Raw genomic sequence first — 23778 nt, 5'->3', positions numbered from 1 at the left:
CAGCTGTTGCACTTTTTTTTTTCCTTAAGAAAGCTCGAGTGGATAATATGACCGCCATGTTGTATAGAGCAACAGTTCGGTTTGTGTGGCTTCACTTACACTAGCATGTGCTCCAAGTTGACTCTCCTCCAATATCTTTGCTTTGTATGTCGGCAACTGCGGCTGTGTTAAGCGCTCCAAGCGGGAGCGCGCTGAACTAAGGCCCGGTCCACACGAACGGGCAGTGTGCGGGACGGGAGCCGCGCGGCGCCCGCACGGTTTTTTACGGACAGTAAAATAGGTAGAGCAGCCCACACAGGGCGGGCACTGCGCGGCAGCCGCACGGCAGCCGTGCGGCTGTAGCTGCCACCCGCACTGCCCATAGCGCGACGGGCACCGCGCGGCAGCCGCAACTTTGTCACGGGCTGTTGTGAGATATAGAGTCGTCCACACGAGCGGTCGTGCCTTTCTTGCGGGGGAACCGTAGCTATATCATTGTCTTGTGTGTGCTGTCCAGTTAGTAAGAATTGGTTTCCACCATGAATGATACTGACGTAGAAAAAGTTGATGTTGAAGTGTATACAGACCAGAAACTGGAATTCCGAGTGGAGGTGTTGCGTTTACTCCAAAAAATTAGACCGGCAACATTGCAAGCAGGTCAAATAATTGATTCCCTAAATACAGCTCCTATGCAGCCATTGCAAAGTACTTCCGCACACCCAAACCACATTTCTGCTTTCCAGACACCACACCTATGTATGGACAGCTCCAGGTACAAAGTGTAAAACCTATGTATACCCAGCATCTGTCACAAATACAAGGAAGCCAAAACAGCGAGCTTACAGAAAATCGGCTTTTCACTTCATGTCGTTCCATCGTGTCACCATCTGACACCGAACTGTCTGGATTCTCGGATTACTCCTAATGTGCATGCCATAAATATACACTTTGAATATCAAGTTTCATATTTATTATCTTTCATTTTTTATTGTACGTGAATAGCTGTGCGAAAGAATTTTTTCAGACTTAAGGACATATTTGTTTTCCTGTACGTACTGTACATAACAATATTAATAGAATTGTATGAATACACCTACAATGCAAGTATATTTTGCTATCTTTCTCATATTTAAAACAAACCTGTATTGTCTAAGAAAGTTATTGCGATATGTAAATGGCCTTGTCAACTTATTTAGTACAAGTTAGTACAAGAAAAAGGAAACACGCTTACCTAAGCGTTAAAGCCATCATTTCCATTGTAGGTATAGCCAGCCTCATGTTTGTATCTTGCTTTTGCAAGGAATACTTCACAGTCTCATGCAGTTCATGAAAGCTTGCAGACGACATTCTGAATTAATTAAAAAATTTCATTTCGTCTTCTTGCAATAAAAAGTTCCTTGTAACAAACGACTGCCCACTATGGGATGTATTCAATACTTAAGATTCGACTTTCTTCTTTTTAACGCCTGAATACCTACGTACACAAGTACTGCACCATGGCGTGCATCCATTGCATCTAATGACTGAACTCCAAAATGGTAATGCTCGCAGACATCAGCCGCATACCCAACCCGCTCACTGCCCGTTCGTGCGGACCGGGCCTAACTCGGCTCTTGGCGCAAACGATTTAACTGTTGTTAAATGAATACATTCATAGCAAGTAAAAATCAAAACTTACTACTTACAGTTTCCCTTTCTCGTAGAAAAATACAAACTGTTTGAAACTTAAAATCACTTCCACCTCTCAAATAAAAAAATAAAAAATAAACAAGCCACTGACACTCACAATCTTCGCCGCGGAAGCGCGCAGCATAACCGTGTCTCAAAACACCACCTACTACTACAACTTTAGAACAGTCTCCCAGGGGTGTACGAAGCGACGAGGAGTGAGGAAAAATATCAGATAAATGGTTGGTAAGGTTATCTGTACTTAATATTATGAAGCTGAAGAGTTTGTTTGTTTGAACGCGCTAATCTCAGGAACCACTGGTACAATTTGAAAAATTCTTTCAGTGTTGGATAGTACATTTATCGAGGAAGGCTATAGGCTATATTATATTATCAATAACATTAGGGATCCTTACTAAAAGTCCAATTTAGAATCAAATGCGTTGGAGGGAGTTAGATACAACATGCAGTACACGTATGAAGTGTGTGTTGACGATGCCGCAGGCGCTAGAAGTTAACGACTATTTCATTGTAAGTGCAGTCCTCATCACCGTTGAAATTTTGCGGGTACTTTAAATATCAAAAATTGTCCTTTTTTTCAAGTATATATATTTTACAGACTTGAAACTTCTCAGTAATGTTATTACGCAGGATGACATTTTCCGAAAATTAGATCCCATGGGTGGTTAAAACCAGGCAACAGTGGGTACTTTGCATGAGAACAGGATTTTGCATTGTTCATGCCTTCTGCGTCTCCATGGCAACGGGCATCGCGCGGCAGTGGCGTACCCACAAGGAGGGCCATGTATAATGAGCGGCGCAAGAATGATCTGCCTGTAGACTGCCGTAGCGAAGTACGGGTACATCAGTTGTACGTTCCGTGCACGAATCGGGAAACCATCGGTGCTATTCATTTTCTCGCCGGTACAATATACAGCATTGTAATAAATTTTCACTGAATTTTTTTAAATTTAATATTACTGTAAATGGGAGATGTGGCTTAATTTTTTTCCATTAGTATAGCCGTGCGAAGCCGGGTCGGGCAGCTAGTCTGTCATAATTTATTTGCTGCAGAAAAATGTGGATGCCATTTTCAGTCCAATGCTCCCCCTGCAACTTGCAATTTCAAAAATGTTGATACCGCTTGCAATGCAGCTTCCGCCCAAAGCGAGCCGGTCGTGCCACAGACCTGCAGCTCCGGCTCCCCCTCGCCATACCTTAACAGAGTCTTATCAAACCTGTCGTTCCAACCAACAAAAGTAAATGATAAGAAAGCAGACAGCGGTCAAAGTGGTTCTGTTTTTTCTCTCTCTCTCTCTCTCTCTCTCTCTTCTCTCCCCTCCCCTCCTCACCCCACCCTCCCCTCCCCTTCCCTCCCCTGTTCCACCATAAATTCTGCATACTCTCCTGCAGACACCTATTTCATAGATTAAAACAGTGATAGCCCTTTAATCCGGTACGTTCTAGACCACGGTCATGCCAGATTAGCGATTTTGTCGAATTATAAACGTCAGTATAGTTTTAACGGGAATACCAAGTTTGAAAATGTAAAATGAAAAAAAGACGTAGTCCAATGTTGAAAGTAGATGTCAAAAGGGGGTTCTAACAGTCGTAGGATTGAGGAATCAACATGCTAAGTATTTGCCGGAGGTTCTGAGCGAACTATAGAGGCCGGCAGCGTGGACAGCCGGACCACCTGTGAAGGCGAGCCTCCCAGAACCGTGGTAGCTCCGTGGCTGGAACCGGGGCGGTGTGGCGAGACGGAAGGTATCAAAGCGAGACCTCCGGTCACACACGAGCTCGTGACTCGGGGTCGGAAGGGGAACGCGATACGCCCGCCCCGGTTGGCTGGCCTCTTTCTCTCTCTCTGCCTTCCTCGGTCGCCGCTTCACGGAGGCGCGCGCGCTTTGTGTGGAACAGAAATAGGCCGTCTCGACTGCTGGGCGCGGGCTGGAAGACTTGACTCCGGCGCGTCGTGGATTTTGTCATCGAAGTCACGGGAACACTTACTTTGCTGGAAGTCACGAAACTTAATGTTTCGCAGCCTTTTACTAACTTGCAATTTTTTTTACACTTTATTTCAGTTTATAGCAGCACATTAAATTTGATACTGGTTGGAGACAGGTCACGTAAATCATTCATTAACACACAAAAACGGCAGGTTCCTGCGAATAGTAGATCTATTTTACTTTGCCTAATTTTTCCTATTATACGTTGAAAAACTACCCTGTCATAAAATTTCTGTTAGAAGTTTTCATAAAAAAGTTCAGAAATTGGTTTATCCTCTATTTGAAGACATCCTTTTAACTGCTATATAATAATTTTCTAACTTCACAAATTACCCCTAAAATAACTAGCGTCTCGTAAACATATTTGTATTTCTCTAGCTGACCCCGCCTACCAAGCATATTTACGGTGTGCAGAGTCCCAGAAAAATCCTCGCGACTTAATAACTGTGCGCAAGTAGTGTCTGTGGGAAAGCATAAGGTGAGTGTATTATGCTGGTACTCTCAAATCTAATGGTCACCTTATGCACCACGACAAGACTGCGCGCCAGTTTAAAACCTTGCGCTTTAGGGCCATACCGTACTAGAAACACCAGAGAATGTCGCACACACACATCAACCTCTAGCTAGGTCGACCACTTAACTTGCATACATACATATTGACTGTGGGAACAAATGTCATGAATTTATTCCTTTGAAAGTAAAATAAATATATAAAGAATTACTATATACATATATATAATTGCAATGGCCCTAAATAAAACTGTGAAAGGTGTCCTTAAAATGTCTAATTAGTTTCTTTTTTAAGAAAACCATTGTGGGGTGAGGGCAATAAATGACTTGAATTGATTGCTCGTGTAGCGAGTAATTAATTAATTCGATTCCCGGTGGTGTCAAACTTTTTATTTTGCCAGTGGGACATGTGGTGGACGTTGCCGTGTGTCATTGTATTTCCTCGGTGCACGCATTCTCTATGCTCGTCTCTTCACCATTCATGGTCTTTAATGTCAACTATGTGCTGGTGTCTACGAGATCTTTAGCCACAATCCCACATTATTATCCTTAGTTAAATGGAATAAAACAAAGTTGCTATCCGCGCATGCATGTTTGTTCGCTTACTTCTTCTAAACCACACAATGGATTTTGATGCGGTTTTAACCATTTCTTCCGGAAAGTTTATGTGTATGATGCATTCATAGTAAATTTAACGATATAGAAGTCTCGATGTTTGGTAATCAAAAAGTAAAAAGGCCTACAGAAAAGTCCGTGATTGCATATGTATATCTTCTAAGGATGACTCACAGTAACAATTTTTATCTTTCAAAATTGGTTAATAAAATAAAGAATTATTTGCGAAGCTATTTTGACCGTTAATAATTAAATATGTTAAGTACCTTAAACATTTAATTTAGATCAAAATTTACCTTCACACCATATCATATGCGATCCATCAACAGTGCTTTGTAGCTTTTTATACTTGAGTAGTTATTAGATCTAATTGATGCCGCACTAGTTTGAAGCCAGGCGGGTCACTAGTTTAGAATGAACTCAGATTTGCACAGCAATATTACTTTTATGCATATTATTGATAATTATGTAAGATACGAAACATTTGCCAATAGTAGGAGAGCCAGGGAAGTTTTGGCATGATGAAGGGCAAATCCAGCCCACTTTGCGGCGGTGCGGAGACTAGTTGCTTATTCGCACAATACTGTGGCAGGTTAAGTCGCAAACTGCATACCTTTATCCACATGTGTACCATGGATGTACCATTATAAAGCAGTTAAGGTACGAAAGTATCTCCACTATTGAAACAGGTGTGTTTATTATATTGTTACGATCGCGCTTGGCTGCAGTGCTTGGCGTCGCCGCGCTCGTTCGGCCTGTCTGCGCCCCCTTCCACGAGCATCCTCTCCCTGGTATCTCGTGTCATACTATCTCGCTACATCCTGACCGTCGAAGCGCGCACCTGCCTCAGATCGAGTTACTTAAAAGAGGCCGCACTGTGGAATAAAATGACTCAGACATGTTTATCGGCGCGTTTTGTGGGAACCCGATGCTTGTTGCGTTTATCGGCGTTCTTTGAGCAGCTGCCGCGTCCTTCAACAGGACTCACAACGCGTTTCTGGACATTTCGATGGCAAAGGTCGCGCGATATCTCGGAGACATTCCCGATTGTTCTGGACGGGAACGCAAGGGCTATATAAGGAGGTTAGGCCGACCTTCGAGTCAGTCAGTCGGAGACTGAGTGAGTTCTCCCGCGGCGGAGATCCGGGCGATAGTGCCGCGGGTGCGGCAGAGTGGCGAAGTCCTTGGACGAAGGTTCCAGGGCAGGGAGTGAGTGAGTTGTGGAGTCGGGAGTTTTCCCGCGGCGGAGCTTCTGGGCGATAGAGTTGCGGGCGCGGCGGAGTTCCGAACAAGCTGCGAGCGAGGAGTCGAGTGGGATCTCGGTGAAGAAGAAGTGAGTCTCGGCGGCGGCGGAGTGCGGCGACGGAGTCCCGCGGCGGAGACCCACGAGGGGTGCTGCGGCAAGAGTTGCGCCAGAGGTGCGGCCCAGCGAGGTGTGTGTAACGAGTGACTGGGGAATAGACATTTTTTAAAGCGTAGTTAATTATTTGCCATCTTAGAAGATTAATTGTAAGTGGCAAGTAGTGGTAATAAATAAAACTGTGTGTTTGATAAAAATCTTTAATTGGGCTATCCTTTACGAACCCGTGGTAAATCGTAACAGTATTATAATATTATTTTGTGTTAGAATACCATTATTTTGAGTTGGCGTACCATTATTTTGTGTTAGGGTACCAATATTTTGTGTTAGGGTACCATTATTTTGTGTTGTACCATTATTGTGCGTTTGAGTACCATTATTGTGTGTTTGGTACCACTATTGAGAATGTCTGGGAATGCGTGCTCGTGCTTGCAGACTCGTTCGTGAACAGCCAGGAGTGGACGCTGAGCCGCGCCGTGCCCGACCTGCGGCTCGGCATCGTGGGCTCGCTGTCGTCGGGCAAGTCGGCGCTGGTGCACCGCTACCTCACCGGCTCCTACATGCAGGAGGAGTCGCCCGAGGGCGGGCGCTTCAAGAAGGAGATCCTGGTGGACGGCCACAGCTACCTGCTGCTCATCCGCGACGAGGGCGGCCCGCCGGAGCTGCAGGTCTGTCGCTCAGCTCTCATTGTTACACAGTACAACCCACTAACTGTACCAACTCCACTGAAAATGGCACACAACCTTAAATATGTTTTTAGTTTAGTTACACGATAAAACTTTATTTTTGGTCTGAGTTGTGTCAGAAGTTTAAATTTTGATCTCATTTTTAAATCTTATAATGCATCTCAGTGCTGGATGTAATTTTTAAACTTGTTATGTTATTTGTGCATTTTAAAATGTTTTAAACATGTATAAATTTAACTCTCAATAATATTCGTTACATAATAAAGTGAATGTTCATTGATATTTTTTTTAAATATAAAGAATACATAGTTTCCTTTTTACACATAAAATTATTTCTTATACGACATTCATTCTAACATTATTTCAGTTATATCACTTTTACAACTTTTTCAATCGACCACGTGTTCTTCGCCATTTTAAGATTCGGTATAACGGAAATGGATGTAATTTTCAGTTTTACCTACATCGTTTACATTTGGCTTCGTTGAAGCTCGGTGCATAACTTTTACTGATGGCTTATACCAGGGCCGTCGAGAGGGGTCCTCTTCGTTACCTAAAATGTACAATTCCTACAGCTTATATATATATGAGAGAGAGAGACTAAAACTAAAACTATAAAATTAAAATTTACCGTGGCTATAACTGTGAACGTGATCTGAAAAAATTGTAGTGCTTACTTACTTGTAAGGTTTTCAACCTTTGTTTTTCTTGTTAGGTTAAACACAAGAATAAAACTATATTTTTTTTTGCTGCTCGTAAAATAATTGGCGCGTAGTATTGAATTATTTTGTGGGGTGGCTACGACTGTAATGATACTGCCATAGGCACTGTTTTATGATCTCTGGAAATCTCATAATGTGTGATCTTTGAACGTTGAAAGATTGTTTTGGCATTCAAACTGTTGAAACCAGTATGGCGTATTTCGGTTTTTATCTTTTTTATCTTTACTCCTTCTCTTATGCATGGCTTAAGGCGCACATGGTTTCAGCTGGTTTCAGCGTGAAACCCACGTTGTAACGCCTAGGTTGGGCGCAGTCTCGAACCAAATTAACTTGTTCTGGAAACTGAACAAAACTCAGTGCACGACACCCGTATTTGAAGTAGTTTTCTTTAGAAAACCAATATGATATTGTTTTATTTTCAAATTGTTATTTATCTATAAAAAAATAATATTTAGTTATTATCATCTTCTAAAACAATATATATTTTTGATCACTGAAGGCGAAAAATCAATTCGACATATCTATCATAGTATTCCAGTGTTTTTCTCCTCACCCCAGATGGAACTTCAGAAAGTTTTTAAAGCCTTCAAAAATCATTTTCGCCCTTGAACACGTTGACCCATTGTCAACGGCGTGGCATTGCTGTAGGAGGATTAATTATTTGCTATCGGATAATATGTTGTTGTTTTTTTACAGAAGATACAAAATAACACAGAAATACAAATCAGTTTGAGATACATTTCAGAAATCTAACTAAAAATGTGAGCGATACTTTCAGTACTCTCCAGTGATGTGCGAATACCTACCCTCGGTAACGAGCACATTCGCGTATTCTCGTGTTACAAATAAACTTATAATACAAAACTCGGACACTAAATTTTACGTAGAACGCTTTTAAATAATGCCGACCGTGATACAAACGTTTCTGCACCCGTCACTAGAATTCGTAGACAGAGCAACTACGTCGATATTGAATCATTTGATTAGTAGAGTAAAAGATTAAACTATATAATGAAACGTGTACTATAAAAGTGAAAAATACTTGAAAAAAAGTACTAAACCACGGCTTTGGACCATGTTTTCGTCAGGAAATTTTTATTAAAATACGGCCCATTTTTTAAATTCACTATACAATTAATCTTGTAACGTTTCCCATTGTATTTTTAATCTTTGGCTCCCGCCATCCGCCACATGACTACTCATTTCCGTTCCACGCGACTTCCGTTCCATTCACGAAATTACTCCTACAAAATGCCGTTTACCGAAAGCTAAGACCTTTACACATCAACAATGTTTCGCATTCGGAGAGACATGGGAAACTGAAATCAGGATGGCCCTACCGAATTAGTCCAGTGATCTTACCTTTGCACTATCTCGCTTGAGCATTTCTGCCATCAACAAAATCAAGACACTAATATTGTGTCTTAATCTATATGCTGCCTCATAAGCGAAATTATATATTTATATTTCGTAACGTTTTGCCAGCAGCAAAATTATTAGCGACGGGGACTTGTTACATGATTCAGGAAAACTATCAGAATTAAATTAGCGCATCTACAAATTTAACTGTGTGTGGTATAAATACAAATATTGGTTTGGCTGTACAGTGTGTGTATGTGTGTGTGTGTATATATATATATATATATATATATATATATATATATATATACATTTATCTACATTACTATGGTATTTAAAATAGATGCTGTTATAAGTGCTCTATTAAAAAGATGAGAGTTGCTTCTCAGAAAATCATGAAGGATATGTTTCCCGAAAACTTAGAGAACTAAAAACTGAGCGAACTCTTAACGCCGACAGCACAGTACTGCTAACTGGCAGCTGAATTCAACAGCCGGAATACACCCAAAAAAATCAAAACACGAGTGGCTATAATGGTACCGGATTACAGAATATGCCGAATTATATATTGTCGGTTTTAAAGCCTTTCACTGTACTAATAATGCTTTGCATTTTTATTCTTCGTCATCGACATACAAAATCGCAAACTTGCTAAGCATGAAAGAGGCTTTGTCACGCTTTTAAAATACTGTTACGATTTACCGCGGATTCGTAAAGGATAGCCCAATTAAATATTTTATTACACACAGTTTTATTGATGGCCACTACTTATGTCACTTCCAATTAATCTTATAAAATTGCCAAATAATCAATTGCACTTAAAAATCTTGCTTCACCAGTCACTCGTTTCTTACAATCCACACACCTCGCTGGGCCGCACCTCTGGCGCAACTCTCGCCGCAGCGCCCCTCGTGGATCTCAGCCGCGGGACTCCGTCGCCGCACTCCGTCGCCGCACTCCGTCGCCGCACTCCGTCGCCGCACTCCGTCGCCGCACTCCGTCGCCGCACTCCGCCGCCGCCGACACACTTGCCTTCGCCGAGATCCCACTCGACGCCTCGCTCGGAACTTCGCTTGTAACTCCGCCGCGCCCGCGACACTATAACCCGGAACTGAACTTTTCGCCCTGTAACCTTCGTCCAGGGACTTCGCCGCTCTATCGCCCGGAAACTCCGCCGCGGGAAAACTCTCGACTCCACTCACTCACTCACTCCCTGCCCTGGAACCTATCGTCCAAGGACTTCGCCACTCTGCCGCACCCGCGGCACTATCGCCCCGGAAGCTCCGCCGCGGGAAGGATCCCGCCTGAACTCTCTCTCTCTTCTCCCCTGAGGCTGGCGTCCCCCGGCTTTTATATCAGCCCAGACACCTTCCAGAACTCTCGAGCGCGGCTGGGGCCAGTCGCGTCATTCCGCGCCGACCCGACGGCAGAAATCTCTCGAAACACGTGTCGGCGGCTCGCGTAACTCCGCAGCTGTCAGGTTTTTGATGTCAAACTAACAGCACCGCGCGGGGAGCGGAGGGCTGGAGGGAGGGGAAGCGGCGACCCAGGTGCGCACAGCACATCTCATGTTACGGCGGCATGTGATGCAGCCCAGCCAGCTCTGGACCTGCGTGTGACGCAGCCTTGCTTACGTTCGTAACAATACAATAAAAGCGTCTTAATTTAGTGATTAGTTTTATTTGTAATAAATTTAATATCTAATTGCGAGCCTTCTATGTACGTTGAAATGAATAAGTTTAAAAGTGTATCTTATCTGTATAGGAAAATTAGGGATTTATTTTTCGCAAGAGTGTAGAGAAGTAGTCCTGCTTTTTTTTTTTGTCTAATTACATTTCATTCAGATAATATAACGACGGGATATTGAAGAAAATTATTCAAATGTTGTTTGGTCTTCTGCATATGTGGTATTTAACACAGTACATGTCAAATGCACGCACGAATGAGATTCCTTGTAGCTTTAGATTTAGCATTGCGACACACGATTAGAAAATTATTATAACAGATTTTTATTTTCCATTCAAACAAATAACAAAATGTTTTTTATAATCTTGAAAATAAATACTTATATTAAAATACTCGATGTCTTAAGTGTAAGTAACATGCAGTGGCATGTAATGTTTATTATACAGTACCTCAAATATCCCTCGAATCAGAATCTAGGTATCAAGGGTCAGAAATAAAATAATGCACTATAAATAAAAATTTTAGCTATTTGAAACATGAACTGTATAAAAATGTTTGACCTAGTAAACTTCTGAGGTTATCAGTATTTAATTTTTTATTTTATTTTAATTTATTTCCTCTAATATTTTTCTTCGAATCTTTTTACTGGAATATCGAATCCTTCTAATATTAAGGATTTGAAGTTATTTAAGGGTTGAGGATTTGAGTATTTGGTCGGCTCATCCGTAATATTTGTGCATGTTCGAGATAGCGTGTAGGAAGATATAAAAAGCTGTCTCGCTGTGCCTTACAGTGTCCCCCTCCCCCACCCCCCGGGCCGCGGAACCCGTGTCTTGCCGGCACGGAGCGGGAAGCCTTCTTTTCACAGACGAGAGAGCCAAAAGCCCGATCGTGCATCTTCGGATTTTTTTTTTTGTTCATTGTAAATAAATATGGCGGTGTTGATAAAAGGATACTAATGGTCAATTAGGTTAGGGTAGCTACATTATAAATACTTTAAAACATTGTGGATGGTTTATTTGGTTAGGATAGCTACATAAAAGATACGGAAAAAAAGCACGAACTTCGGGGAACTTCGGGTTTTGGCTCTTTCGTCTGTGAAAAGAATGCTTCCCGTCCACAGCACGAGTCTCGCCAGTGGGAGACGCGCTGTGCGGACACTTCTCGCTCGACGCTTCCACGAACGCTGATGTAGTCACCTCAGCGCTGTCAGCGCTGTAAACAGGCCGGCTGCCTACACTGCCTTGAATTCCTTCATCCCCTGGTACCGTTCATTGGTTAGCAGTCTCCGCTGTGAGTTGACGCTCTTGCTACTTCGCTGCTGCCAGGCGTTTGAAGCCGGCCGAGGCCGTTGCAAACCAAACAGTTCATTTGTTTAGCCTTTTTTAATATCTGTGCCTCGGAGGCATACACTATGTCAAAAATAAAAACATATTTTCCAAGAGAGCAGTTTAAATAATTTTAAACGGTGCCTCACTTACATACTCAACTATTTTCTACCAAAAACACGTGGATTTTTGACATATATTAGATCGTATTGTTATAAGCCATTAGAAAGAGCGTCAGACGGTTGTCAAGTTTATGGTTAAAAGTGCATTTTGTCCAAAAGAGGACATAGTGTTTTATGCCCCCGAGTTACATATATAAATTCTACAGTATGTTTAGAAATTCGTAGTACAGTCAAATATTTTTAATTCAGGATGTTTGGGACCTCAGCTGTGCTAGATCAACGATTTTTCCTGATCATAACACACAGTATAGATCAATAATTAAATAAATTTAATATTAATTTTAAAAACCAATATTCAATGCAATGACATTTAAAAGAAGCTGCAATAAGCTGCTGTATTGCTGTACACGGGCGCAATATTTGGCAAACATGATATGTTACCCGCTAGGAAACAGGAATCCGCCGGGGAAAAATCCGCAGTGTCACAGTATATGCTTGGAACTCAAACAGTGAAGCGCTTTCCAGCAGACGGTATAAACACGGTATAAACGCGTAGTTCCTAGCAACCGCCGTCATTTGGTGCTGTGGATCTCGAAAGAGATGGATGCGTGCGCGATTCAAGAGAATACCGACATGAATTCAGTATAAGTACGTGCTTGCGGACGACAATGCGTAGGAAGCTCACCGATTGTGCCGTGAACCGTTTTCCATCTAGACGCGTGCTAGATGCGAGAACCGTTCAGGGGCTCGTCTGTGAATGTCAGGCGGAATTTCCTGTATCCTTCTCTTTCTGTCTTGTTTAGCATCATTTCATTACACAGCACACTATTTTTTTTGTAAATTTAACAGAACTATCAATGTCAAATTACAGATATTTGTACATTTACATGAAAATAACTGCATCACTACAAAATAGTGTTCACAGTAATACTGGGTTCAGATTTTTACCCGGGAATTTATGATATGTACTGTCCCAGTACCTCCAGTAGTGTAAGTTATTTGTAAACCGTTCCTTGAATAGCTTTCTAGTATTAACTGCGCACATAAGCATGATAACAACAAAAAAAAAGTTAAATTGTTGAATATTCGATTAAATTTTACATTGTTTAAAAAAATATGCTTGAATGAATCATCGATCAAAATATAAAGTAATGCCTCAATTTTGTTAAGAAATAGTATTATCTCGAAAAACCTATTTGATATACGAAGAAATAATTAAGCCATGTGTTTTACAAATGTACAGTATCTTTCACCGGGCATACAGAATTAAGCATTAATGAGTCTTTTGAAATATTTATTTAAAAAAACGCATGTTTCATTTCCACTTATTTGTAAAAACTGTTTGGAATCCACATTTAACATCCTCCCGCCAATATGTAAACTGTAAAATTGCTACAAACATAAATACGTTAGCGTAGTGCTGAATCTTACTCAATATTTATAAACTATAAGAAACTTACTTTCCATTGACCAATAATTCCGTTCAAGAAGGTTTATAGCGGAGAATTACTTTTCTTGATGATATACCAACTTGACCATGTGTAACACTAGCCATGTTTGCATAGAATAATACGCAGTTGGGCTGAGTTAATAAATTACGCAAGAACGCGAGAAATGCAAGAACGCAAAAAGTTAAATAACTGCGTTTTCTAATACTCGTTGATATATTACACAAGACTCAAGCACGTACCTCAAACTTGGCAAACATTCAACTTCTTGCGTGTAGGCTTGCGTTTCCGCTTTCTATATGTGAAGTTAAATGATCCGAAAACTTTTTAAGATGAATACGTCATGTGTATAGAAGACTGATTTTCTGTTCATCACACGTATCACGTTTTCAGTTATTAAACTATCGCTCAGTGAAAGCAAATTACACCTTTAAATCAAATTATTAAGAATTGCACAAGTTCTAAGAAGAAGAAAAATTATGAAAAGAAGCCCGACGAAAAAAAAAAATTCTGGTTTTTTTAAGTTTAAAGTTTTGGGGCAGTGTCGTCCTGCGACTTACGTATTATATAAACTATCGTAGATTTATTTTGTTTGTTTCGTGTTGCGTCCTTGCGCTCTTACTTTCTTGCGTCTGTCTTACTGGCAGTGCCTTTTTTTCCCCAAAGGTGGATTGCAGAATTGTCAGGTAAACGCGAATGGAGTGTAGCTCTCTCTTGCTGCAAGACCTCCAAGGCGTTATGTTTATTTCAAGGACCAAGTTGAGACCCGGTGATGGATCATGTTCGCGCCTCAGCCAACTCATGCCGTAAATTGAGTGTGCAGCGATCCGGATATAGAAGCGGGGTAGAGGCGCGGGAAGATATAGATGGGAGGAAAGCGAACGAGAGTGTGTCAGTAATAGCCCACCGCGCCGTTATTTATTTTCAGTTCACGTACTGGAAAATCATTTCCGAAACGTTGGTGGCAGAAATATTTTATTCTGATTTCACACTGATTTTTTTTATAGCTCCTCGGAAAGTTTTGACGGATATTTTTGTGGATGTATTTATTCCTAAAATCGCTATATGCATTTGATTTCACTCGCCAAACAGAACAGGATAATCGATGGACGATAAGGCTGAGTTGTGCTCATGTGGCCATATAAATGCCTACAATTTTGATCGGTCAAGACTGACCTTTGGAATGTGAGCACATTAGCTAAGAAAGAGTCAGAACGATCGAAAAGTTGGAATTCTCTTTATACTGGTAAGCTAGCTTTTTTTTTTTTGTTCCTTTACATAACCGTGCGGTGTAAACATAAATTAGTTCTTTAAAAATTCATACCTAATTATTATTCGGGACTTAGTGGTTTGAGAGGTCTTATCACTCTCCCTCTCCAAGGCGATTCAGGTTCCATTACTTGCGGGGTCTTACCGCAAGTGTAGAGGACGTTGCAGTGGTTGTCTCGGGGTGCTCCAGTTACCCCCCCCCCCCCCCCGGGCACTGCACCGTACCTACCTCATTCCACCTCACTCATTGTTCGCACTGGCGACTGCAGGTCTGTCCGTCTGGGTTGGCAGCCGGCTCCTGCGAGCCGTATTTTATAATTCATCAGGCTCGACATTCAGAATACTCAACTTCGAATCCCGATCCGGCTAGCCTGTTTTCTGTTTTTCCGTGTTTCCGGTTATCATTGGCGGGCAAAGGTTTGATTTTTGTAGAGGGCGGATAACAGTGAGGGTTGAAAGGTGGGATCCTTTTAACACCTTCCAGTTTGAGCCCGAAATTTTTACAAATATAGCCCATAAAAGCATATTTTAACGTATTTCTGACGTTTGAATATGCATTCCCGAAACTATGGTTTTATCAGATTTTAAAGAGTGATATAATTAAAAAAATCCCTTTCGGTACAGCCTACAGGAGTAGGTTGATTTAGAAGTACCTATTTCTTCTAGAAATATTTTGGAAAACTTCTATGAAATTATGGAACATTTTAAGAACTTAATGTAGGTACATAACATATTTATGTTCTCCAATATTAAAAAAATGATCGATTAAATATTTGCTCATTTTCCATGCAGCGAAAATATTTTTAACTCAATGTATCCACCATTGAATAACTTAGAACGAATTTCATAAAATGTGCTAAATAAGGTAATTATTTAATGGTTTTAACCTTCAAACACTATTTTTATTCATTGCAGTAATAATGTGGTTGTTTAAAATTTGCTTTGCACCAAGGTTTAAGATAATATTAAGATGGTTTAAAATAATTTCAAATGAATTTGATAAAAAAAAATTGATTTTTATGTTAATTTATGTTTTACGGTAATAATTCCTTTCATCAAAAATTGTTTCAGCCAAAGTTTTAGATGATGTTTAGAATTTATAAAATAAATTATAACGGATTTGATAATCAATTATTATTTTTAAAGTAATTACATTTTTTTTACTCTCAAACCTTGTTATTTTCACCCCTTGCAGTAATTTATTTTAACATTAGGTTTAGTCAATATTTAGAAATTTAAACAAAAATAAGAATTTTTTTGGTAGTGTACATAGTAGGGAAGTTTTATTTATTTTCTTATTCCAACCCCAGGTTTTTTCAACCACTTTAAATAATGGTTTGTTTTATTAAAAATTGTTACAGTCAATAGTTTTATATAAAAATTATAAGATTTACAAACAATATGAACGGATTTGATAGTGTGTCTCTAATGAAGGGAGTTGTGAATTTTTTGTCATCAACCCCTCTTTATTCCACTCCTTGCAGTCATTGTAAGTCATATAAAAATATTATTTCAGACAACAGTTGTAGATAATAATTCAAGTTCTTAATATAAATGAAAACGAATTTAATAGTGTACATGGTACGTAAATTGTGAATTTTTTTATAATTCGACTTTTTTTTTCAACCCCAAGCAGCAATGGCTCATCTTATCAAAAATTGTTTCAGACAAAATTTTAGATAAAAATATAAGATATACAAACAATCTGAATGGATTCGATTGTGTTCTTACTAAGGGAGTTATAATTTTTTTTTGTCTTCCAACCATTGTTTTTCAACCCCTTGCAGTTATGGTTTGTCGTATAAAAATTGTTTGAAACAAAAGAATTACTTAATATCCATACGGTTTACAAACAAATCGAACGGAATTGGCTCATCTTATCAAAAATGGTTTCAGACAAAATTTTAGATAAAAATATAACATATACAAACAATCTGAATTGATTCGATTATGTTCTTACTAAGGGAGTTATAATTTTTTTTTGTCTTCCAACCATTGTTTTTCAACCCCTTGCAGTTATGGTTTGTCGTATAAAAATTGTTTCAAACAAAAGAATTACTTAATATCCATACGGTTTACAAACAAATCGAACGGAATTAGTCTGCATAATAAGGGAGCTATGATTTTTTTTTGTCTTTCAACCCCTATTTTTTTCCACCCCTTGCAGTAATAGTGGGTCATATAATTTTTTTTTTTAAATTGTAGATTATAATTTTTTGTTATTCTAAAACTCTCTTTTTTTAACCCCTTGCAGCAATGGTTTGTCTTATCAAAAATTGTTTCAGACAAACTGTTTTAGATAAAAATTATAAGATTTACAACCACTTAGAACAAATTCGATGGTTTGGCTACGAACAGAGTAATGATTCTTTTTGTCCTCCAGCCCTTGTTTTTTTCACACCACTCTCAGTTATGGTTGGTCGTATCAAAAATGTTTTTAGACAATAGTTTTTTTTTTTTTGGTATTACTCCTACGAGTTATAATACGTTAAAACGGATGTGATATTCTCTATATTATTGAAGTTACAGCGTTCTTTCTTTCTTTCTTTTTTTTTTTCAAAAATCTTCCCCATTTCTACTCCTTTGGTTGGAATTGTCCATTAACAAACTCGACCCTGATTTTCTACAATCAGATTTTATGTATCAGTTTGGAAGAGATTTGTGAAAAATTGCGGCTGTTATCGTTTCCACAAAATTGTATATACATACTTATATAAATATGTTAATGTTTTTGGGGTCTATAGACCATGAAACGAAAAACTATATAAAATTGGTCAAAAAGTCGCACCATGGTAACTGCTACACAAGGTAGTATTTATTTGAAACCTACCTTAAAATCTTTACACCTAGTAGATACAGTAGCAGTATAAATAAAAATAATACTTTTTACAAAAAAAAATAATCAAACCTATTTCAAAGTACAGCTGTGGACTGGAGTAGGTTATTTATTGATCTAGTTTTTTTATAATTTTTTTTTTGGCGGGGGGGGGGGGGGGGGGGGTTGGGGGAGTCGCCGTCTTCGCCGCTCGCACTGCACCGCGACGGCCTGACATCACTCGAGGCAGCTGCTAGGTGTGCTGTAAGTTATGGACGTTTCCGTCGCCAAACTCCATGGCCAACCGTCTGTAAGAGGCACACATACCGTGTGCAGGACTTCAGAAAAAAAATGTGTGCGAGTCTTTCAGTACTTGCCAGTGATGTGTGAACATCTAATCTCGGTAACGAGCACATTCACCTGTTCTCATGCTGTTCATGTTGCAAATAAATTTATAATACGAAACTATGGGAACAAAAATTAAATTAGAATTTTTAAAAGAAAAATGCAGAGCGTGATAAATGTCCCGATCAATAAAATATTCGTTTTACAAGTTCGTACCAAAATTTCTAGACGTGAATCACACACTTACTTTCTGCACACGTCGGTATAATTCGCTGCCTGGATCGTAAACGTTGCTTGCCACCATCACATGCAGATGGCAGCACGAAACAAACTAAATTTTAAACTATTAGAAACAGCTCCGATAAAAGCGAAACCCTGGCTGTAGACCTGATTTTCGTCAAGGAATTTTATTAAAATATTGTCCATCTTGTTAAAATTAATCAAACGGATAGTACATTAAAGTTTACGCACGTGTTAGAAGTTATATTTCAATGGCATTACTAAAATATTCACCTGAAACATTTTGAAACTCATATTATGACACTAAGTACAGTGTAAACTCTTTATTACGTCACTCGATTTCACGACAGACTCCTTAAAACGTCTAAATTGCTTGACTTTGGTTGGTTTACCTAGTTTTATATACAATAATACACTCTCTATAGCGTCACGCTCACTATTTAACGACAACAATACGGCATTATAAATCATTAAGCAGTACTTTCTAAGTTGCCGAAGTTGATAACAACTGCAGCTGTGTACGTTCTTTTGTTTGCTGTTTTGTTGTTTTATTAAACTGGCACGTGTTTACTTGGACTGACGTACCGGAGATTCCAAGAAATTTGGTCTTTTGTTTTTGTATGATGAACTTGCACGTGTTTTCCGCGGTCATTAGACTTTTGTCACGTTGTTACACGTTATCATTTTCGCAGTTGCTAACACTCTTTCGAACTGTAAACATGGCGAGTAAACGAAAATCTTTGTGTATTGACGAAAAAGTTTTATTAATACGCTCAATAGAGGCGGGAGAAAATATCAGTGATGTTGGAAGACGCTTTGGATTTAGCTGCTCTACCGTGTCTACAATATGGAAAAACAAAGAAAAAATAACAGACTATACGCAATAAGTGTTGTTATTTGTATGAATATTATGTTCGTGTGTAAAATGTGTACTATTTTAGTAAATACATATTATTATAGAATAGTAAACAAATATATATATATATATATATATTATATCCATTTAACTACCACTCTCTATAACGCCGAAAAATGCTCGGTTCGTTAAGTGTCGTTATATAGAGTTTACACTGTAGGTATATGTTTCTATATTTGGTTTCGCTTAAACGACTGAAATATGTAAATACTTCCTACAGACAAATCTTAACCTTATTGATACGATTCAACAGTATAATTACATAATATTATATTATTATGTTATTAAAACTTATTTTAAAATTCAGCAACTAGTTTCGAACCATGTCCTTTGAGTTTAACAAGCGCGCTCTCTCCCGCGGTACTACTTAGCCTACGGAGAATTTAGTTGGAGAATATGTATTATAATAATTGTAATGCCAGTATTCTTAGGTATTGTTACGATTTATAATGTGGTGAGAACTAGGTTCGAAAGGGATAGGCAATTATTTTTTATTAGTTTAATTGATTACTAATAATACACATTAATAAATAATTGTACTTGTAAATGTCCGATCACAAGTCACTAACACTTATAAATGTTTATTCTCAGTTCACTCAATGTATGTCAAGTTCCGCAGTTCGCACTCCTCATTGGAGCTAGGCTCAGTGGTGATTCATTCGCCTTTACCTCACGCCTGTCCACACACACAGTCTCGCGCCACTCAGGCGCCGCACTCTCGCGATCCAGTCAAACTCTGCGTCGCGCCACTCTCAAGGGGGGGGGGGGGGGAGGGTCTCTCGCCCTCTTCGCCGATGTCGCACTTCCCTTAGCTCGGAACTGACGCGGAACTCGCTCGGAACTCGTCGCGTAACTCTGGTTGCGGAGGCCGGCGTCGCTGCTTAAGTATTCTTAGTCACCCTTCTCGAACCGACGAGAGCAACTGCGGCCCTGCACGGCCACTGACGTCACGCGCCGTCCACTGACGTAAGGCTTGCCACGCGCGCCTGGCCGGATTACAAGGGTCTCGCAACCCCTCCCCCCTCCTCCGCTGCCCGCGAATCGTTCTTCCTCGGCGCTGTTATCCATCGCTGAATTCCGCGGGCCGCTGTGCGGAGTGGCGTGAATGGACGCCGCCCTTCTAGACTTTTCGGGCGTCGGGTCGACCCGAGATGACGCGGCACGTCACAGCCGCTATCGTCGTTTCGAGAAGGGTGTCACACGTACTTGAGCAGCGACGCCGGCCTCCGTGGGAGTGCCGCGAGAGTTCCGCGACTGTTCCGAGCTAAGGCAAGTGGACATCGGCGAAGAGGGTGAGAGACCCCCTCGAGAGTGGCGCGACGAGGAGCGAAGAGGTCGAGAGAGTGCGACTGAGTGGCGCGAGACTGTGTGTGTGGACAGGCGCGAGGTAAGGGGCGAACCACTCTTGAGCCTAGCTACAGTGAGGAGTGCGAATTGTGGACTGGACAGATACTTAGTGATTTGTGAACAGACATTTTTAAGTGCGAGTGATTTGCGATCAGGCAATTTTAAGTACAATTATTCATTAGTGTTTTTAATAGTAGTAATTAATCAAACGGTATTAAAACTAATTGGGCTATCCCTTACGAATCCAGTTCTACCCATATTACTATCGTAACAGTATCGTTTGTTTAGTGAATTTTAAAAAGTAGGGTTGTATTTTAATATAATTCTTTGTCGAAAATCAGGTACAAAGCCGGGGTTTAGTATTTTTTCAAGTCTTTTTCGCTTTTATCGGAGCTTTTTAATTATATGGTTTAAAATTTATGTTTGCAGATGGAATGATTCGATAGCCGATGTTGCTGCTGCATCAGCGAATTCTAACAGCGGGTGAGGAAACTAAGTGTTATCTGCGTCCAGAAATTTGTATACTTGTATCACACTTTGCATTTCTTAAAAATAATTCTACGTTAATTTTCGTTTCCGAGTTTCATGTCACAAAGGTATTTGCAACATGAGAACACATGAATTTTCTCGTTACAGAGGTTAGATGTCACACATCTCTATCGAGTACTGAAAGACTCGCCCGCATTACATCTCGTTATCGCCATACTGTAATGCCCAAAATATTACTGAAATGGTGATTGACCACGTGTGAGATGATCATTACTTAGTCTGAATTAGAATCACCGTAGTTAAACACTCACTTCCATAAAATATAGTCATTTAAAAATTATTCCACGATGCAAACAATACACTCCATCCAATGTTTTGGGCGTCTAACCACCATGGCGCAGACCATTTCGCGGATTCATCTAGTCGCAAGTCAGAATGCAAACCTTCACACTCTCGCACAGTGTTCATGATTGGCACGCAGTTGTTTGGACACGCCCGTCTACGACCGTGAGCCAATGATGCCCAGCTAGGAGAGAAGTAAGCGAATCAGGTAGTGCCAAATAACAAGGATAAAAATGTTCTCGCTAAGAAATCAACCAATGGGAAAGTAAACATGGGTCGAGCACACACCTATAACTTTGAATTCTATCCTGAGGCCAGAAGAATCCGCGGATTTTCCGGGTCTCTAACCATGAGCTAAAAAATGAAATGACTTCACCCGGTTACTGTGTAATCGTGCAGTCGTAGACATGCCGTGTTCCTAACGAGGCGTTTCCATCGAGCTGCGGAGCCCAGCTCGCTTCACGTTTTTTCCGCACTACACTGCGTGTGCAAAGGCCATGTGCGTGTGTGCAGATAGTAGTGTCTGTGGTCTGCCGTCGTTAAAATTAAACATGTACCGCTTTATCGCAAAAAAAAAAAACTCCCTTGAGAGATAGTTACAATACAAAAACGCCCGTGGTAACATAAACCAGACATATTTGATTGGGTGCATCGTTTGTTTACACCTTTCAGAAGTGAGAAAGCGCTGTTTTTATTCGTTGCTTGGTTGTAGAAAATTAGACGTGCATGCATGTTCTTTGATTTTCGTACTGTCTATGTAGTTGCGAGCTTACTTACTCTCAAATTTAACAACGCAAGATATATATATATATATTTTTTTTTTTTCAAAAAAAAATTAGTTAAAATTATTTTACTTTCCAATACAATGGTTTCAGTTTTCATACAATGTACATAAACCTGTAGGTACAGTTTGCAGTGGTCATGTATGTACTAAGAGGACAAAATATAAGGCTTGTTCTAAATTTGCATGGCATACAGTATTTAGTTTCCCAAACTGAGGTCACTTTAAATATGTAATATAAATGGTTTCATCAATTTTTCAGATAGGTTATATATATATATATATATATATATATCGGTACCTCGGAGGCTTAACACACTATGTCTACTTTTGGGGAAAATTCACTTTTAACCATAAACCTGGCCGCCGTTTGACGTTCTTTCTAGTGGCATACAACACTTATATCTATGACCAGAGACCTGCCAAATTCGCGGATTCATTCGGTGATCGGCTAGAATTCAAACACATATACCTCTTAGATAATTTTGCTATTGGCTTACTGTTCATCTGGACGAATCTCAACCAGTTATAAACCCTCAACCAAAGGAGGATCGAATCACAGACAAACCAGCTGAGACGACTTACATGTCGGCAGCCAATGAACTTGCGTAATTTTCCCGAGTGCACAGGGGTATGTGCAGTCTATCCTGAAGGCCATCGAAACCGCGAATTTTGCAGGTCTCTACTATTACATGTCAAAAATTCACATATTTTGGGTACAAAATAGTTGAGTAAATAAGTAAGGTAGCATTCAAAATTCTTTAAACTGCTCTAATGAAAAATATGTTTTTTTTTAATGACATACCGCCGAGGTAGAGATACTGTAGGTATATAACTAACTCTGTTCCGGATGAAACTGGAGGACTACGTGTGTGTTGCCGCCACACATGCGCGGACTGAACGTGGCGTGATACCGTCGTAAACGGGATAACAGAGCGCTGTATCGATGTCGGGGCGCGCTCTGCCTACTCGGGATCGAGCACGACGCCCAGACGCGAGGCCGGTGCGCCTCACGCTCGAAACGGAACGCCGCACAGTGGAGTATTTGTACCAAAATCCTGGCCAAAAAAGAAAAAAAAATATTTCGTTTAGTCACAGCAGAAATGGTATTTTCTTGTTGCCTAATCACATGCGCGTCGAGCAGGGTCTATTTTGGTACCATGAGTCATATCCGGTGACTGCTACGCTTAGTTGAAGAGTTGATGTCTATGTGTGCGGACGTGCTTGTGCTAGAGAGTTCACCGTTCGTGTTCTTCAACATACGTGTTTCTACTAGCTGTTAGGATTGACATATTGTCATGAAATTTCGTACAGCTGTTAAATAAGGTAACTGTTTCATTTCAATGTATATTTTATTGTGAAAAATTATTTAAGTGCCGTAATAAAAAATAACAATGTTAGGACAAAATGTGTGTTCGAAAGGTTAGAAAAAATTTATGATTTCAAGAGACTTTTTGAATGTGTGTCGGGCCTTGTCGGGCTGTCGTTTTAACATATTCTTAATACGTTGCCCACTAAGTTTCAATACCAGAAGATAAATTTCCCGCATGTAGTTGCCATTTTTATTTAACACTAATTTTAAACATTGGTGTGGATTTTTACAATAGTTTTCAGATTAACAAATTTGACTGTTGCCTATCAAAGGATACCGGAAAAACTAATTTTACTTTGGTTTATTATAGCTCTTGTATTTGTAATACATTGCCAGCATTATTAAATAAGAAATAATAACATTACAGTCC

The 23778-nt window shown here is 39.9% G+C and overlaps 1 protein-coding gene across 4 annotated transcripts in view; it reads left to right on the top strand.

Moving 5' to 3' along the window:
- The window catches only part of LOC134535557 (centaurin-gamma-1A), a 487893-nt gene that overhangs the window by 340770 nt on the left and 123345 nt on the right, over positions 1–23778 (top strand). For all 4 annotated transcript variants that reach the window (XM_063374736.1, XM_063374734.1, XM_063374737.1 and 1 more), the window contains exon 2: positions 6577–6809. In XM_063374736.1, coding sequence (XP_063230806.1) covers positions 6577–6809 — 233 coding nt within the window. The remainder of the gene's footprint in view (positions 1–6576; positions 6810–23778) is intronic.

The sequence above is a fragment of the Bacillus rossius genome, chromosome 8, assembly GCF_032445375.1.
Source record: "Bacillus rossius redtenbacheri isolate Brsri chromosome 8, Brsri_v3, whole genome shotgun sequence".
Taxonomy (NCBI): domain Eukaryota; kingdom Metazoa; phylum Arthropoda; class Insecta; order Phasmatodea; family Bacillidae; genus Bacillus; species Bacillus rossius.
Note: the sequence above shows the minus strand (reverse complement) of the source record. Positions and strands in the feature narration are given on the sequence as shown.